Source organism: Esox lucius, chromosome 7 (genome assembly GCF_011004845.1).
Source record: "Esox lucius isolate fEsoLuc1 chromosome 7, fEsoLuc1.pri, whole genome shotgun sequence".
NCBI lineage: Eukaryota > Metazoa > Chordata > Actinopteri > Esociformes > Esocidae > Esox > Esox lucius.
Genome location: NC_047575.1, coordinates 42,689,165 through 42,708,823, shown reverse-complemented (window position 1 = coordinate 42,708,823; position 19,659 = coordinate 42,689,165). Strand labels below are relative to the sequence as shown.

The 19,659-nt window shown below is 40.9% G+C and overlaps 1 protein-coding gene across 1 annotated transcript; it reads left to right on the top strand.

Annotated features, from left to right (window-relative positions):
* Positions 1-258: 258 nt before the first annotated feature.
* On the top strand, positions 259-18,913 carry LOC105031151 (globoside alpha-1,3-N-acetylgalactosaminyltransferase 1-like). The gene is made up of 11 exons (XM_010905424.5): positions 259-342; positions 12,072-12,126; positions 12,240-12,275; positions 13,277-13,348; positions 13,475-13,510; positions 14,184-14,318; positions 15,484-15,535; positions 15,733-15,888; positions 17,789-17,913; positions 18,035-18,197; positions 18,555-18,913. Exons 1-11 carry the CDS (start codon positions 333-335, stop codon positions 18,753-18,755), a joined length of 1,041 nt encoding a protein of 346 aa, XP_010903726.5. The 5' UTR covers positions 259-332; the 3' UTR covers positions 18,756-18,913.
* The last annotated feature ends 746 nt before the right edge of the window (positions 18,914-19,659 follow it).

Below are 19,659 nucleotides of genomic sequence, written 5' to 3'. Positions count from 1 at the left end.
GGTGAAAGTTAGGATGAACTGGGCCCTGGGATCACACCTCAGGACTACCTGACCTGATGACTTCTGGTTGCTCCAGACCAAAATCCACCTGGTTGTATTGCATTGTGTTGTCGATCAACACAATGCACTCCTGAACAGTCTCATGTCAGGGGTTTACATACATGAATATGTCTAGGCAAATCATAATAACCGCCCATCCTGATTGTCAAAAGACCACACCCTCTTAGACTTTATATCTTAGTTGGAACGTAACAAGTATTCACTGCTTGCTTAGAGGCACCTGAACTTCCACAGACTACTGGGGCTATGAGACACTAAGGATATCAGTCAAAATGCTACAAAGTGAGTACCCATCACATTAGAAACTTATATATCCTTAGGTTAGTCAAGAAAATGTGTCATTCATTTTTAGCAAATTGTGTGATGATTTTTATCATTTGTTTGCATTCATTTTTTAAATATTGAGTCTGGTCAGGAAGTACAGTACTTCCGCATTTGTTGACAATTAATTAGGTCAAGGTCAAATTTTTGTTAGGACACTTGCATGTGAGGTTTCACCTGGAAAAAAAAGAAGAAATGGTAGACAATATGGTAGTCAGTATGGTAGTCAGTATGGTAGACAGCATGGTAGACAGCATGGTAGACATTAGGGTAGTCAGTATGGTAAATTTCTCTCTGAAAATAGTATTTAATTCCCTCAAAATCATTTTTGTGGCATTAAAATAGTATCTTGTGGCATCAAAATAACGTTCCTGGTAACAGTCCCTGATGATCTCTGATGATACCACATAATTCGCACAGCTATTAGAGAAAAACCTTCATAGCAGAATTCTAACCTAGGAAAAAAACTCAAGAGGAACCAGATTCTGACGGTTGGTTAGCCTGTCTGTGCTGTGTGAACATTATAAGAGTCAATTACCTTATTGAGCCACATCATGACCTTTTTTAATAAACAATCAGACCTGATTTTGTCCAGCCCTGCACACTATAAATCTGACTTTCGCCCATCAGATGTTGTCTGCACCACATAGACTGCCATGAACAAAAATATGTTTAGTCAATTATTAACACTGAACTCATGATGACAGTGTGTATTGTATTGGTATTCAGGGAAGGTGTCACCTTATTTCAATGTAGGTTTTAATAAGACAGTATTTGGCTAAAAAGTTATTTTAAATTCAAATTTTTGCGTCATATGATGTATGTAGCAGTTACATCTGGAATATGCTGGTGTTTGTAGTGGAAAACCATCTGGTGACCCCAGAGAAGAACCAGGGCATGCAGGTGGTTTTAGAGGTGACCAAGTGTCTCATGGGGACAATGTCAATAATATGCATTTAAACTTTGGAGCTACTTTGAAACTAACCACGGCAGTTATTGTGTGTGTGTGTGTGTGTGTGTGTGTGTGTGTGTGTGTTGTGTGAGTGTGTGCAGAGGTGTACTGAGACATTCCTTACATGGAATCGGGTTGCAGGTGACTCCAGCATAACTGGAGGGTGAAAGAACAAACTGTCAGGGTTAATATAAGGCTATTTACAGTGGGGAGAACAAGTATTTGATACATTGCCGATTTTGCAGGTTTTCCTACTTACAAAGCATGTAGAGGTCTGTAATTTTTATCATTGGTACACTTCAACTGTGAGAGACATAATCTTAAACAAAAATTCAGAAAATCACATTGTATGATTTTTATACAATTAATTTGCATTTCATTGCATGACATAAGTATTTGATCACCTAACAACCAGTAAGAATGCCGACTCTCACAGACATGTTAGTTTTTCTTTAAGAAGCACTCCTGTTCTCCACTCATTACCTGTATTAATTGCACCTGTTTGAACTTGTTACCTGTATAAAAGACACCTGTCCACACATTCAATCAAACAGACTCCAACCTCTCCACAATTAGTAACACACTACGCCGTCATGGATTAAAATCCTGCAGCGCACGCAAGTTCCCCCTGCTCAAGCCAGCGCATGTCCAGGCCCGTCTGAAGTTTGCCAATGACCATGTGGATGATCCAGAGGAGGAATGGGAGAAGGTCATGTGGTCTGATGAGACAAAAACAGAGCTTTTTGGTCTTAACTCTACTCACCGTGTTTGGAGGAAGAAGGATGAGTACAACCCTAAGAACACCATCCCAAAAGTGAAGCATGGAGGTGGAGACATCATTCTTTGGGGATGCTTTTCTGCAAAGGGGACAGGACGACTGCACCATATTGAGGGGAGGATGGATGGGGCCATGTATCACGAGATCTTGGCCAACAACCTCCTTCCCTCAAGAGCATTGAAGGTCGTGGCTGGGTCTTCCAGCATGACAACGACACGAAACACACAGCCAGGGCAACTAAGGAGTGGCTCCGTAAGAAGCATCTCAAGGTCCTGGTGTGGCCTAAACCCAATACGACCTGAACCCAATAGAAAATCTTTGGAGGGAGCTGAAAGTCCGTATTGCCCAGTGACAGCCCCGAAACTTGAAGGATCTGGAGAAGGTCTGTATGGAGGAGTGGGCCAAAATCCCTGCTGCAGTGTGTGCAAACCTGTCAAGAACTACAGGAAACGTATGATCTCTGTAACTGCAAACAAAGGTTTCTGTACCAAATATTAAGTTGCTTCTCTGATGTATCAAACACTTATGTCAGGACTCAGCCCTCCTGAGCTGTTTGTCTGTCATTACATCTCCCAGAGTACCAGTCTCCTTGTTCCCGGCACACCATGAAGGCACCCGTAATGCCCACTGATCCTGAGGACCTGCACCAGTCTAAACACCTGGGGGGCTGATTGCCACTCGCCCTATAAATAGGAGAGTTCTGCTTTCAGTCCCTGCCGGATTATTGTACAGCCACGTAATTACTACAGTGATCTCTACTTAATCAAGCAAGCTATCCGAATTCCCCTAGTATCCTGTTTTATGTTATCTTCTGCTCACCGTGTCTTTTCCGTCGTTTCCAGACCCTTGTTTTCCGAGACCCGTCCTGCACCTCCGTTCCAACTACCTGGATCACCTATCTGCCTTCCCGTTATCGACCTTCCCCTGTATTGACTCCCCGCTCTGTTAACTGAACCCTGCCTGACTATTCGACCATTCTTGCCTCCCGGACTTCGTACCTCTGCTACCCACTATCCACCCTCTAGCAATACATTCATACCCGCCTACGTAATTCTTACGTATCTCCACTGTCATTTCAGACTACTACGATAATCATCATCATTGTCCTTTTATCCCGGTGTCTGTATCTGCTTCTGGATCCTACCTCTGTCCTGAGTCCCGGGAATCGTGACAACTTACGTCATGCAATAAAAAGCAAATTAATTACAAAAAAATCATACAACGTGATTTTCTGGATTTTTGTTTTAGATTCCATCACTCACAGTTGAGTACCTATGATAAAAATTACAGACTTCTATATGCTTTGTAAGTGGGAAAACCTGCAAAATCGGCAGTGTATCAAATACTTGTTCTCCCCACTGTATATGTTCATTCACTATAAACTATAGTTGACAAATGTTAAATTGGCTATACAGGTGTTTTTGTACCTTTTGTTGGTGATGGATGGATGAGGACAGAGGGGACTTTAATTTCTATATTTGGATAGAATTAAAGTCATATTAGATCAGTGTCTAACACAAACTATGAGACATGTACACCTTTAGCCAACCTTGACCAAAAACAACCATATTTTGATAGATTTTACCCCCAATGTTACTCTAAAAATACATGATGAAAAACGAAGAAAAAAAAACAACTTAACCCCACCATCCATTAATTTCTAGTGATGTCCCTTTATCCTACTTGGCTTATTCTAGGCATGAGACACCCCAAAAGAGTCAATATATTACAAAAGATACAAAATACCAGCAAAATATAGAGGTCTTCTTTGTTAGCCTACAGCGACGCACATGCACCTGGCCATTCACATGATGTAAAAGAATATGTGATTCATCAGACCAGGCCACCTTTTTCCATTGCTTTGTGGTCCAGTTCTGATGCTTGCATGCCCATTGTAGGTGCTTTCGACAGTAGACGGGTCAGCATGGGCACCCTGACTGGTCTGCAGCTAAACAGCCCCATACACAACAAACTGAGATGCACTGTGTGTTCTGACAGCTTTGTATCAGTACCAGCATTACCTTTTCCAGCAATTTGAACTACAGTAGCTCATCTGTTGGATCGGGCCAGCCTTCACTCCCCACGTGCATCAATGAGCCTTGGCCACCCATGACCCTGTCACCGGTTCACTGCTTTTCCTTCCTTGGACCACTTTTGATAGGTACTGGCCACTGCAGACTGGGGGAAACCCCCAATTGCTGTAGTTTTGTAGATGCTCTAATCAAGTCGTCTGGCCATCACAATTTGGTCGCTCAGAACCTTACGCTTGCCCATTTTTCCTGCTTGTAACACATCAACTTTGAGGACAGAAAGTTCCCTTGTTGCCTAAATAAATTAAGAGACCACTGCACCTTTTTCTTTCCTTTCCAAAAAAGCCGAAAAGGAATGTTTTGAGTGAGGGACAGAAGGGTTACAATTAAGAGACCACTGCAAATTGAACGCTTCTGTTCCTCACTCAAAACTTTCCTTTTCAACTTTTTTGGAAAGGACAGAAAAAGGTGCAGCAGTATATATATATATATATATATGTTTCTAAAATGGAATTCCAAGTTACTAAAGACAGACATTTAGCATAATGTTATTATTTCATTTCAAGTCAATTTTAGATTTATAGCCAATATATGCATTGTTAAATGCTGAACGCTTAATATTTGAAAGCATGTGATTTGCAATTTCTTGACATGCAACCCGTTGACATAATATATTTGTTGTTCCTTTTTGGCTGCATGATACAGCTTTTTTAGTTTCAAATTAATTGAATTCCAAGCTAGTAAATGTACTACTTTATTTTCTACATTCTTTAGGCAGAATGTTGTTTAAAAATACTGAGCAACAGATTTTTCTGAGCAGCCGATAGGGTATCAAAAATGCTTGACTATTTTGTTGTCGTATACGATTAATAATAAGCTAATACAGTTTTTCCCAATTGCTAACAAGCATCGGTCAATACTGAAGTTACATTATCAAAACTCTTCACACAGTCTGCGAAACAGAAGTGTATGTGGACCAAACTGGGAATCATTTTTAGCAAGTTGACCCAAGGCTGAGACGTTGAGGAGCAAAGATGGGCAGAGGATCTTCAGTTTGTCAACAAATGCGTGAGAAAATTACTGAAATGTTAAGAAATGATGTTCCTCAAAGACAGATTGGAAGGACTTGGCATATTGCTCCCTCCACAGTGCATAATATCATTACAGTTTTTCTCGATTGCTAACAAGCATTGGTCAATACTGAAACCACAATAACAAAAAGTCAGCATTTCTAACATGCATCTTGGCCAAACAGTTCACATCCAAAACTCACTAAAACCACAAAAACACTTCATACATTTGTCACAATGAGCTTGTTCAACCATAACGCTGGCAACAATTCTCACTCAGAAACATATTGTCACTCATAACACACTGACCTAAAAAACACTAACAACAGGGAGCATTACATGAATGACGATGTTTTATTTATACGATTTTTAAAATAATTTTACACATTAATCAGTATTTGATCATAGAATAAGAAAAACACTTCACTTTATTGACAGTACTTGTCACAGTAGGGTGAGGATCAGCGCCACCATCCCGTACACCTCCAGTTCCCATCACTCCACAAACACCTATGATAAAAAATTACAGACTTGATACACTGCCGACAAAATCGGCAGTGAATCAAATACTTGTTCTCCCCACTGTATGTGTATATACCCTGTTTGGTTATTGAACAGACATCTTACCTGAATATATTGATACTGGAGTTCTTTCACACATTTGCCGTTTCTCTCAAAGGGCACAGTGTACAACACTTGGGTACGTTTTCAGCTGAAACTGCAATCAATTGTGCAATCATGGATTGATTAAATATATTAACATTTTATAACAAATATTACAGTTTTTTACAGTCGCTAGGACACATTTCCCAATACTTAAGTCACTTTTTCAAAACTCTTCACACAGTTCTCCAAACCAACTTTCAGCTCGGCACAGCAGTTCATTTCACTTTCAAAATGCACTAAAACTACCAAATCACTTCATATGTCTCAAATCAACTCACTGCAATATATGTTACTGGAATGAATCAGATATGATGCAGAAAACCACAATATGTTTTATGACTTTTATACATTTGTATTTTTTTGCACTGAGTAATTCCAAAATACAAGAATTTGTATACACATCATCCACTGATACAGATACAATAGTAATGCTAATCTACTCGGTCTTCTCCATTTGGCCACAGAAGACCGAGTAGATTTCATCCACATCACATCTTATGTCATCTAGGGCAATATACCCAGGAAAGAATCTTCTGGCATGCCTGATCCATCCCTGACAATCTTCTGCTGATATGTCCAGGCATCCAGCATTCCTTGCGTCCATGAGGGATATTTTATCATGTGGATGGTGGTCATAAACCTTCCACCTCCATGAGGAAAATAATTCCTCTATGGGGTTGAGGAATGGAGAGTAAGGTGGGAGGAAAAGTGACACCATTCTGGGATGGGCTGCAAACCACTCGGTGACTGCACGAGAATGGTGAAATGCCACATTGTCCCATACAATTATAAATGTTTGCTGATTTCTTCTCTCCATCCCTTTCCTCACCTAGCACAACCCTTCAAATGAGGTCATGCAGGAACGCAAGGAGACGTTCAGTGTTGTATGGCCCAATTAGTGGTTTGTGTAACAGCAGTCCATCAGTGGATATTGCTGCGCACATTGGCCCTCATTTATCAAAAGTGCGTACACCAAATTTCCAGCGTACACCTGGCGTACACCCAAAACCACAGTGACTTTGAGATTTATCAATATGGACGTTGGCGTACTGCACTCTCAAATCCTACGCCAGCTCAGGAGGTGGTGTACGCACGTTTTGAGTTAGTGCGGAAATGCGCATGTTGAGTTATATGTTCTCATCATTTATGTTATATTATGTTGTTTAATTATGATACTGACTGTTGTATACCAAAAATTGTGCTAGAGTTAATTGTGCGCATGTGTGAAGAGAAGGGACTTTTATTTCGACCTGTCTCAAGTAAAAAATGTGTAGCCGTATACTCAGCCCCTGCTGCAGTTCCCTCGTGCACTGATGTTATGCCAGTGCAGAGATGTAAACTGAAAATAAAACAGTATTAATAGTTATATTTGGAGTGATCTTTGGTGGATGGATGACAACAAAATATTGCACATGGACATGGCGGAGAGAAATGAAACCTTAACAGCGCAGAAAAGAAAATCGTAACGCACTGACAAACTAAAAGATGTGATATATTATGACCTACTGTAAAAACAACAACAACATAATTACAAACTTCAGTGTTTATTTTTGTGCAACATGGACTTCAAGGTTTCATTTGTGTGACTTTACCAAAGCATTTGACTTATATGTATTCCTTCAGATGCGAGTCTGTGCGCTTTACATGACGTTTCAGGGTTAGGCCCGGCAGTTGCGCATGGACTGGGTTCAATAATAAAAGGCTTTGAATTACCAAAATATAATTCAGACTGACAAAATAATAAAAATGACATTCTTCTTCTTTTAGACAATAATAGAAATAATAATAATAACGACATTCTTCTTCTAAATAACAATAAACGTCATTGATAAATATCATGAAATAATAAGACGAATATTACAAATTGTCATGCAGTTATTAATGTGAATGAATGGTACTCCACATCACATCATCTTTTATTCCGCTTTTTAAACTGCCAAATGAAACAATTTTATTTCTTTCTACCTCCCTGGTGATCGTCTCAATCTCCACGTCAGAGAAGTTTCTCTTTTTTGCCGTCTTCCGTGTGTCCATGGCGTAAAATGAGGGCGTGGGGGAAGCGGAGACTTGAATATATAGGGGCGTGTTATTCTAATGACGATCGTTTTCATCCGCGGCATTTATCAAGGGAAGGTATTGCGTACACCTGGATTTTAAAGGTACGCACAGTTTCATAAATCAGGCGATGAGAGGAGTGTAAGCAAAATCTTACGCCAACATATACGCCCGTTTCTACGCAAGATTGATAAATGAGGGCCATTGTGATGTTGGCACCCCTCTGGCCCGGGACATCCACTGTGGCCCTCTTCCCAGTCATGTTCAGAGTTCCTTGCAAAAGGCACAGTGTACAACTGTTTCATCATTACCTGATGTTTTTTCAGGACTCTAGAAATAGTTGTTATGCTTACACTGTGAATATTTGCAAAAGCAACGTTGTCTGCCAAGATTCTGTCTCGAATCTCAGTGAGTTTTATGCCATTGTTTCTGATGACCATATCAACAATGGCAGTTTCCTGCACCACGCCCCCTCCCAGCCACTCTTCTTCCTCTTTCAGCCACTTGTCTATTTCTGGCTGGGTCCATTTTCTGGCTGGGTCCACATCACAATGCAAAACTACTCAGCAGTTGTCTCCTTTTGTAATGAAATTGAAAGAGTAACAACTGTGTAGATGTACATCTACAATGAGAATCAGCTGTGGTTGGTCCAATTGTCCAATTGTTTTTATAGCATCTAATTTTAAGATTTCAAATATATTTCATTAACATATTACTGTAGAATTGTAGCAAATTGCTGTCTTATTCAGTTTTGTATTATGTTATTGTTTTGAACTTAAGTTTAACAGTTTTGAAAACAGTATGTAAGCATGTGAAAATTGGCCTGTAAGTGCACAGAGTTATGGCGGTTGTTGTGTCGAAGTGAGAAAATAATTAATGTAATTTGAAAGATGTAGTCATTGAATGCATTTTGTGCCAAAGCGATGATAATTGATCCTCAGTTTAGCCCACTTATACTTCTGTTGTGCTCACTGTGTGAAGAGTTTAGAAAAAGTGACATAAGTATTGGGAAATGTGTCCTATCGACTGTAAAAAACTGTAAACACATTCTTTATCTTTCAATCTGGTTACTGCAGAAATGCACAACAGTTGCCATCACATGTTTTTAACAGTTTTGAGAACAGTGTGTAAGCATTTGAGAATACATGTGCTGTGAATATATTGTTTTGTAGGTGGTGGAGTATGAATGAGAAACAAGTTCATGGATTTGGGAGAATGTGTTCATTGAATGCATTTTGTGTGAAGGCAATGAGAAATGATTCACAGTTTGGTTCACATACACTTCCGTTTTGCTGACTGTGTGAAGAGTTTTGTTAACGTGAATTCTGTATTGTTTGATGCTTGTTAAAAATCAGGAAAAACTGTTTCAAGGAATCTAGAGGGATCTCAGTGCATAGAAGGCAAGGGCGCCAGCCTAAACTGAACACCCGTGATCTCCGAGCTCTCAGACGGCACTGCATCAATAACCATCATTCATCAATAAATGACATAACTACATGTGCAAGGGATTACTTTGGAAATCCGTTGTCAAGCACAACAATACAGAGTTGCATACACAAATGTCACTTAAAACTTTACTTCGCAAAGAAGAAGCCTTTTGCCAACTATGTCCAGAAGAGACGTTGACTTCTTTGGGCTCGGAGGCATCTGGGATGGACCATCACACAGTGGAAACGTGTATTGTGGTCAGACGAATCAATATTTCAGATCTTCAAAATGGACGTTGTGTGCTCCGGACCAAAGACGAAAAGAACCATCCGGACTGTCAGCTGCAACAAGTCTATAAGCCAGGGTCTGTCAGGGTATGGGGTTGTGTCAGTGCCCTTGGCAAAGGTACATTGAGATTTTCGAGCTACAAATGCTGCTTTCAAGACATCCTTTCCATGAACGTCCATGCATTTTCAACAAGCCAATGCAAAACTACATTCGGTACACATTACAAAGGCATGAAGAGGGTTCGGGTACTGGACTGGTCTGCCTGCAGCCCTGACCTCTCCCCAATAGAGAATGTGTGGAGAACTTTGAAACAGACTTGTTTGTAGGAGGAATGGGACTAAATAATACCGGAATCACTTGGTATCCTCAGTGCCAAAATGTCTTATGTGTTGAGAGGAGGAATGGCGACATTACCAAGGCTTTACTGTCCCAACTTTTTTTGGAATGTGTTAGAGGCCTTAAATGCAGGAATGGATGTATATTAACAAATGACATGAAGTTGACCAGACAAAACATGATGTATCTTGGAGTCATACTGTCTGCAATGAAATTAAAGTGAAAGTAAATGTAGGAACCACTGCATTTTTCATTTATATGCATTTTACATACTGTCCCAACTTTTTCCAATTTGGGGTTATTATTTTTTGAAAGCATCTTCCTCTGCTTATCCGGTATCGGGTTGCTGGGGCAGCAGCTCCAGCAGGGGACCCTAAACTTCCCTTTCCCGAGCCACATTTGCCAGCTCTGACTCGGGGATCCCGAGGTGTTCCCAGGCCAGTGTCGAAATATAATCTCTCCACATAGTCCTGGGCCTACCCCGAGGTCTCCTCCCAGCTGGACGTGCCTGGAACACCTCCCTAGGGAGACGTCTGAACCACCTCAACTGGCTCCTTGTCGACGTAAAGGAGCAGCGGCTCTACTCCGAGTTCCTCACGGATGGCTGAGCTTCTCACCCTAACCCTAAGGGAGAAGCCAGCCACCCTTCTGAGAAAACCCATTTCAGCCGCTTGTATTCGCTATCTTGTTCTTTCGGTCATGACCCAGCCTTCATGACCATAGGTGAGGGTAGGAATGAAAATTGACCGGTATATCGAGAGCTTTGCCGTCCGGCTCAGCTCTCTTTTCGTCACAACGGTGCGGTAAAGCGAATGCAATACCGCCCCTGCTGCTCCGATTCTCCGGCCAATCTCCCGCTCCATTGTCCCCTCACTCGCGAACAAGACCCCGAGATACTTGAACTCCTTTACTTGGGGTAACGCCTCATTCCCTACCCGGAGGAGGCACTCCATCGGTTTCCTGCTGAGAACCATGGCCTCAGATTTAGAGGTGCTCATCCGACCATCAAGGACCATCAGGACCATCAAACGCAAAAAGCAGCGATGAGATCCCCAACCCACCAAACTGCAACCCCTCCCCACCCAGACTACACCTCGATATCCGGTCCATAAAAGTTACAAACAGGATTGGTGACAAAGCGCAGCCCTGGCGGAGGCCAACCCCCACCTGGAACGAGTCCGACTTACTACTGAGAACCCGAACACAGCTCTCACTTTGGACGTACAGGGATTGGATAGCCCTCAGAAGGGACCTCTTCACCCCAAATACTTACAACATAAAAGTTAGTCATTATGTAATGCTCCCTGTTTTTAGTTTTCTTTAGGAAAGTGTGTTATGAGTGACAATGTGTCTTTCTGAGTGAGAATTGTTGTCAGTGTTTTGGTAAAACAAGCTTACTTTGAGACATGTATGAAATGTTTTAGTGGTTTTTGTGAGTTTTGAAAGTGAGATTAACTTTTTGGCAAAGATGCATGTTAGAAATGCTGACAGTGTGAAGAGTTTTGTTATTGTGGTTTCAGTATTTACCGATGCTTGTTAGAAATCGGGAAAAACAGTAATATAATATTTCTTACGATCTTCAAAAATGAATTACGTTTGTATTCAACATGTGCCTTGCACAAACATGTGGGTTGGTATTCAGTGTGTGACTATCAAACCTCAGAACCGCAGACAAAAAGGTGGGCGGTGTTAAACGTTTGACTCCACCTACATTGAGCCTCATCCCAAACTGCACACTGCTGTCAGGAGCTTCTCCCTCGTCCCGCCCTGAGCAAGATGCTGCCCTGTGCTCTTGCCCATGTCATCCATACCTCAATCCGCCACTGCTCTAAGTTGTGACACCTTCATTCATAAAATATACAAAAATACCTTAAATAATAGGGAGCTTCCTACAAAGTCAACCACTTTCGATCTGACTGGTGCACGTGTTTAGGGCTTATTATCGCATTATGAAAGAAGGTGAATCGCGTTTAAAACAGGACCAAAATCACAACATACTACAATATTTGATCCCCCATCCTCACACACACTTATGATAATAATAATTTCTAATTCCTTAATGTTTTCTTTCACATTTATTTCCCTAGAACAGAAAAAACACCTATTATATTTAGCAGTTGCTGGAGGAGTGTTTCTTTGCTGGTAAGGACATTCAAAAACAGTATTTTAAATGTTTGTCTCTGAATGTCACCTTGTAATAATTGTAGTTCGAGGAGTTATCGTTAACCTTTTTTTAAATTCCCCTCTGATTTAAGGCTTGTCTTCTTACGATATTCATCCATCTCTATCAGGTAAGAGAATGATGAAACCTGTACTGCAATCGATGCCTAAATATAGTTAATTAATAGTTTATGCTGTCATGCTGGTGCTGAGGTAGTTAGATTAGACTGAATGCATTTCAGTAGATGTCATAAAGTACTACAATAATTACTGGATTTATTCCACCACATCTAACTAAAATGGTATAAAAGAAGATAGGGAACGACATGTTCCCCATGAAAATCCATGCACTTTTATTCTAAAAGCTATATCAAATATTTTGGGAACAGTCATAACCTTTTACACTCTCAATATGTTAATAACGGAACCATTTAAGTTAATAACTTGAAGCGTTTACACTATCAATATATTAATAACCATTTATGTCATTAACTTGAACTGTTAATGCTTTCACGGACGCAGATTAATCCCAGGGCTTCAAATCACTATCAATGAAGAGCTTGATTGTTTTTGTCCTAGAATGGGCTTAATATGACTGCAAAATCAACCCCAGATGTAATTCGTAGCGAGATGTTTTCTATAGTTTCAATTAAATCACAATGGAATGTACCAAATCGTATTGGGCATTAGCAATGAAACGTCTGATTACCAAAATAAACACCAATTGTTTAGGCCAAAAATATCAATGTAGTTATCCACTGACCGCAATTTGTAGTCCTGTATTAGGTTTGATCTGTGTCTGCAAAACCAATCCTCAGGGTTTTGGGTTAAGGTTAAGCATAACGTTACAGAAATAAAAATCATCAAAACAATAGCCTGTCTAGACAGATTTCAGAACAACCACAACAAAAAACCTTTGCCTCTCGATGGAATCGAACTTGCGTTTACCATCAGGGTGAAGATCTGTTTTGGTGAAGTTATTTAATTTTCATAAATGCACCAGTGATGTGGATGTGGATTTGTGAAACTTCATAAATTTGATGGACAGAAATCAAATGAAAAACCTATAATTATCTTCTGTGTTACATATCTTTTTCATTCTCTGCGGTCTGTCTGCCTGTCGGCTTGTCAGCGAGGGTCCCAGTGAATATGACAAGGGGTTACCTTGGCACCAGGTACATGATCAGGTTGTGCTGAGTGACAGGTGAGTGAGGACGTCATGTTGACACCAGGGTAACCTGTACTACACTGCTCTCAATATAGACTCAGTAGCTTAATCAGAGGAAAGTCCCTTAATGAAATAAATTAATCCAGTTCCCCTGTTTTTCAGATTGCAGACCAAGCAAACCATGCTTATGGAACCAGTGTAAGTGCAAATAACAGCGTCAAAATAAAGCTTTATTCTGTTCATCTTTTCTTCATTTTACCATACCATTTATTACAAAATAATTCTATGAAATACACTGAATAGTGCCTAACAAGTTCCCTTACAATTCCTCTGCACCAAGCTACTGTTAGAAACCATACATTCGTATAGTCAGAGGAAGTCAATCATTTACTGCAGCGTTTCATAGTCTAGTGTTCATGACGTTACAGACTCAGCACTCTCTTACAAACTCAATCTTACAAACTCAGTGTCAAAGGAACTTCCGATCGTCCACTGCTGTATAGACACTGCAGGACAGAATACACAACACAGTACTGTAAGCCCACTGGCCAATTACTGTTGCGCTTTGAACCTGACGTCCTGTGTACGGATAGATGGTGGTTCTTTTGTAATCTAAACATAACAAGCCAACATTCATACACTTCTACACTCACTAACTGCTGTCCATCCTGCCAATTCCTATGCTGGTTATATCAACAGACTATGGGGGTTCAGAAAAGTGGACTCATTTATTTTTTAAGTATAATATATATATAATAATTGTATTTATTTCATTATTATTATCATTAAGGAGGACTGACATGCTGACTGTAACCCCATGGCTGGCTCCTATTGTCTGGGAGGGAATCTTATTTTTATTATTATTATTCAGGAGGACTGACGTGCTGACTGTAACCCCATGGCTGGCTCCTATTGTCTGGGAGGGGACCTTTGATCCCCAGGTCATAGATGAGGCCTTCAGGTCCTACAACCTCACCATTGCCACCACTGTGTTTGCTGTGGGAAAGTAAGTCACACAGCAGCTCTGGGTTTCAAGTCCAGTCGAGAAACATCAACTAAATTACCATGGTTACACCATATCCACTGCAGAGTTGTAAAAGGTACAAAGTAAAAGCACTTACTTGGTATTCACGAGGAGAGACAAGTTCCTAATTTAGACTTAAATGATTTCCATTCATCAGTTCATTTAGGTGTTAATAAGGAACTTCCCTCACCTGGTGAATACTGGGTAAATACTTCTACTTGTACTTTCGACACCTATACAATTGTATAAGTATTACACTTAGCCAAGTGCTTTCATTTGATTCTTTTACTTCTGTGTTTAATTGTCTCACCTGATAACACGTTCCCTAAATGACAGTCATTGGAATGGATAAAATGTTTTAGAAAAATGCAGTTTTGATTATCTGAAATGGAGTAATGGAGTAAGATACTAAAAGACATCCATCAAATATTAACTTTATTATTTTGTTTATTTAAATGTATCATAGGAAATATCTAACACATTAGTATGAAAAAACTCAGTCCAACAAACTCTAAGATACCACGCCAAAGACAATTTCAAATAAAACTCCTTACCATCTCACATCATAACCTACCATGGTGTAACTTTATAAAGACTTACTCATGGCTGATGGCATTTCGAAGTCTGAACATATTTAAAACTCAAGTAAACCAATGTATTTTGTATTGGTAATGGGGGGAGAAAATTAAAATTTCAAGATTGTATGTGGAATTAATTACAGATTCCTGTCATCTACAGCCAAATGAAAGCTGGACAGAGCAGTGTTCTTAGGAGAGTGCGGTTTGACCCACACATTTTCTACATGTATAACCTTTTACCAGAGCCATTATGCATCTGTTCAAAAGCAGTGCACTACAAATAGAATAAGATGCCATTTGGGACCCACTTTGTGAACATGAATGGACATCTTTACTTCCTATATCCAGATGCTGCAATTCATGTCCCTAGCATCCATTCTGTTAAACTGTGTTTTTTCCCAGACACAGTTTGCTGCAAACACACCTGATTTTATTTACATAACTGTTTATGTACAGGTCCATGCATGAAATGAACCTACATACAGGTACTTCCCTTACTGCCAACACAGTACTTGATCTGTAATTACTTCAATTAGTCAATTCTTATAGACCTCTATCTTTCATTGCAGATACATTAGTTTTATACATGACTTCATAGAAACGGCAGAGAAGCATTTCATGGTGAGAACACAGAGCTGGTGTTGGGCGTTGGGCAAGTAAAGGAGAAATGGTTGCTGGTTATTATCGGCATGGCGACCAGGTGAAATAAGCCCCGTTGAAATAAACCCGGCCATTATACTTTGCTCCCTTGCTGTAAATAATTAAATTCAAACTGTTAGAAATTCCATATCACCAAATTAAATTCCATGTGATTCCAGGTGGGGCTGAATGTGCAGTATTATGTGTTTACTGATCTGCCAAGTCACGTTCCTATCAACATGACTCTGGGTGTCGGCAGACGGCTCAATGTGGTGAAGGTGCCAAAGTTTGACCGCTGGCAGGAGATATCCCTCCGCCGCATGGAACTCATCCAGGTTACACTATTATTACTACTGCAGGTTTTCATTATTAGTAATGTTTATCATAAGTAGTCGTAGTACTAGTAGCAGTAAGACTAGTAGTAGTAGTATACTTAGTAGTAGTATTAAGTGTAGTAGTAGTATTCTTAGTAGCAGTAGTAATGCTAGTAATACTATTAATAGTATTCCTAGTAGTAATACTAGTTGTCGACAGTCCGGGATGTGTTCGTGTGATATGGGAACTTGAGAATATATGGCACGGTGGCGCTGCTGCTCACTGCACAGTGACAGTATGTTTGCCCACTGACAAAGAAATGGTCAGTCTATAATTTTAATGGTAGGTTTATTTGAACAGTGAGAGACAGAATAACAACAAAATAAATCCATAAAAACGCATGTCAAAAATGTTATACATTGATTTGCATTTTAATGAGTGAAATAAGTATTCAACCACTCTGCAAAACATGACTCAGTACTTGGTGGCAAAACCCTTGTTGGCAATCACAGAGGTCAGACATACCCATACACGACCCATTTTCAATGCTCCTGGCTGAGGGAAGGAGGTTCTCACCCAAGATTTGACGGTACATGGCCCCGATCACCGTCCCTTTGAAGCAGTGAAGTTGTCCTGTCCCCTTAGCAGAAAAACACCCCCAAAGCATAATGTTTCCACCTCCATGTTTGACGGTGGGGATGGTGTTCCTTGGGTCATAGGCACCATTCCTCCTCCAAATGCGGCGAGTTGAGTTGATGCCAAAGAGCTTGATTTTGGTCTCATCTGACCACAACACTTTCACCCAGTTATCCTCATTCAAATGTTCATTGGCAAACCTCATATGGGCCTGTACATGTGCTTACTTGAGCAGTGGGACCTTGCGGGCACTGCAGGATTTCAGTCCTTCACGGCGTAGTGTGTTACCAATTGTTTTCTTGGTGACTATGGTCCCAGCTGCCTTGAGATCATTGACAAGATCCTCCCGTGTAGTTCTGGGCTGATTCCTCACCGTTCTCATGATCATTGCAACTCCACGAGGTGAGATCTTGCATGGAGCCCCAGACCGAGGGAGATTGACAGTTCTTTTGTGTTTCTTCCATTTGCGAATAATTGCACCAACTGTTGTCACTCCCTTTAAGAGTGTGCTCCTAATCTCAGCTCGTTACCTGTATAAAAGACACCTGGGAGCAAAAATCTTTCTGATTGAGAGGGGATCAAATACTTATTTTGCTCATTAAAATTGCAAATAAATTTATAAAATGTTTGACATGCGTTTTCCTGGATTTTTTTGTTGCGTTTTCCTGGATTAAAATTATAGACTGATCATTTCTTTGTCAGTGGGAAACGTACAAAATCAGCAGGGGATCAAATACTTTTTTCCCCTCACGGTACAAGATGTTCCCAGGTACAAGCCAGTGGTGAAATGTCCAACCACCACCTCACAACCTGGGTGCATGTGATAATGGTGCAAATCCCTGCATACAGACAGACACTTAAAAGTGCAAAGATTTACGTACACATTATGGCCTCAGACAGATTAGAAACTACAAACCCCAAGTCCCCTCACTGCTGAAGGAGATCTGACCTCAGCCCCTCTCCTGAATTTAGCAGGAGTAGTTGTTCCTTATAGATGATGTACTGATGCCACAACGATCAACCATTATGACCAAATACAAGCAGCTCATATAATAACATGTCACAGCTTCTAGGTTTACATTCAGGGTTAGGAGGATATATGGCTTAGGCTAGTCAGTACATATTAGTCAGCTGAAATGCTGATATGACTGTAGACACATTATTTTCCCAATGAGGTCAATAACATTTGTTTGTTTGATTGGTTTTGCCGGTTAATTTATGTTATTGATTTAACATCAAATGAACTACATTAAATCGTCTAAAATCCATGTATTTTGGGAGCAGACTGCTATAGAGGAATACATCCACCAGAGGGCGAACTACATCTTCTGTCTTGACGTAGACATGATCTTCCATGGCCGTGTGGGACCAGAGGCTCTGGGGAAACTGGTGGCTGCTATACACCCCTGGTAACACACACACAGAGACACACACACACACACACACACAGAGACACACACCCTTACATCCTTAATACGTTTTTTTTTTCTTGGTTAAATGAAGGTTCATTTAGACTACAGGGTCTTACAGGTTCTACTGGGTACCCCGGAATGAGTACCCCTATGAGCGGAGGACAATCTCCAAAGCCTACATCCCCCAAGACCATGGAGACTTCTACTACCAGGCCAACATATTTGGAGGAGCAGTGGAGGATGTTCACAGACTGACCAAGACATGTAGGGAACACCTGGAGGTAAGTATTCCCACACACACACACACACACACACACACACACACACACACACACACACACACACACACACACACACACACACACACACACACACACACACACACACACACACACACACACACACACACACACGCACACACGCACACACGCACACACGCACACACGCACACACAAATGGAGGCCTAGGCACACACAAATGGAGGCCTAGGCAAAAAGACAGGCTGGCAGACATCCAAGCACAGTCATACCCAGGCATACAGTAAGTCATCCTTCCTCTACCTCCCTCTTTCTTTTCCCCTCTCTCCCTCTTCCTCTCTCCCTCCTTATCCCCCATCTTGTCCTGACCCCTCCCTCTAGATGGATAAGTCTGCTGGAGTGGAGGCTGTTTGGCAGGAGGAGAGTCATCTGAACTGGTACCTGTTGAAGAACAAGCCCACCAAGCTGCTGTCACCTGAGTACGTCTGGGATGACCTTAAAAGACCGGGTGCCAAGGAGATTAAACAGGTCCGCTTCTCCTCCATCATCAAGAACAAGACAGAGGTCAGGGAGAACCCTTGAGGGGAGAAGAGGATGAGAAGAGAAGGAAAAGAGAGTGTACTTGTTTTTATCAGAGCTGTGTGATGTAGGGGAGGAAAAGACAAATCCCTAATCAGATAGTGCCTTCACCATAGCGATATGGGGAAAACAAGGAGAATTTGATCAACAAAAAGGTTTGTCTTTACAATAAATTGACATGTACTATAAAAAAAGTATTAGTATAATATCCTGATTTTTCAGCCTCTTAATATAATACCTGGCATGCTGTCATCCTTGAATGCAGTTCTGTAATGTGTTGCTATCTCTATGTTCTGGTTACATCCGAAATAGACCTCTAGAACTCTTGACAAAATTGAGCGCCCTTTAGGGACAAATGTGACACACAAACCTTAACCCTTAAGTTTTGTTAGGGTCAAATTGACCAGTTTTAAGACTTGAAATACCATTTAGGTTATTTTGATCAGCATTATACTTGATGCTAACCTCAAGATTGTGTTTATGTGTCACGCTTCATGGAGGGAGACGGAGGCAGGTGAAGGAATTCGAGGCGTTTCTTTAATTAGAATCAAACAAAAGCCAAGGAACAAAGAGTGCCAGGCACTACAAAATGTTCAGGAGTTCAGAAACACAGAAACGTGACACGCACACAAGCACAATGACCGACAGGGAGAAAATGGCTGAACTAAATACACAGACTAACGAGGAGAACAGAAACAGGTGGAGGATAATCACAGGTGAAAGGAATAGACCGATTAACTGAAACGAGAACAGGAAAGACCAAACAAGGAAATTACAAACCAAGGACACACAGAAAACATGAAGCGGAACGGTCCCTTCAGGCTGGGACCGTTACAGTACCCCCCCAAAGGCGCGGACACCAAGGGGAGGACGGGCAGGACACCAAGGCGGCGCCGCTGAGTTGGAA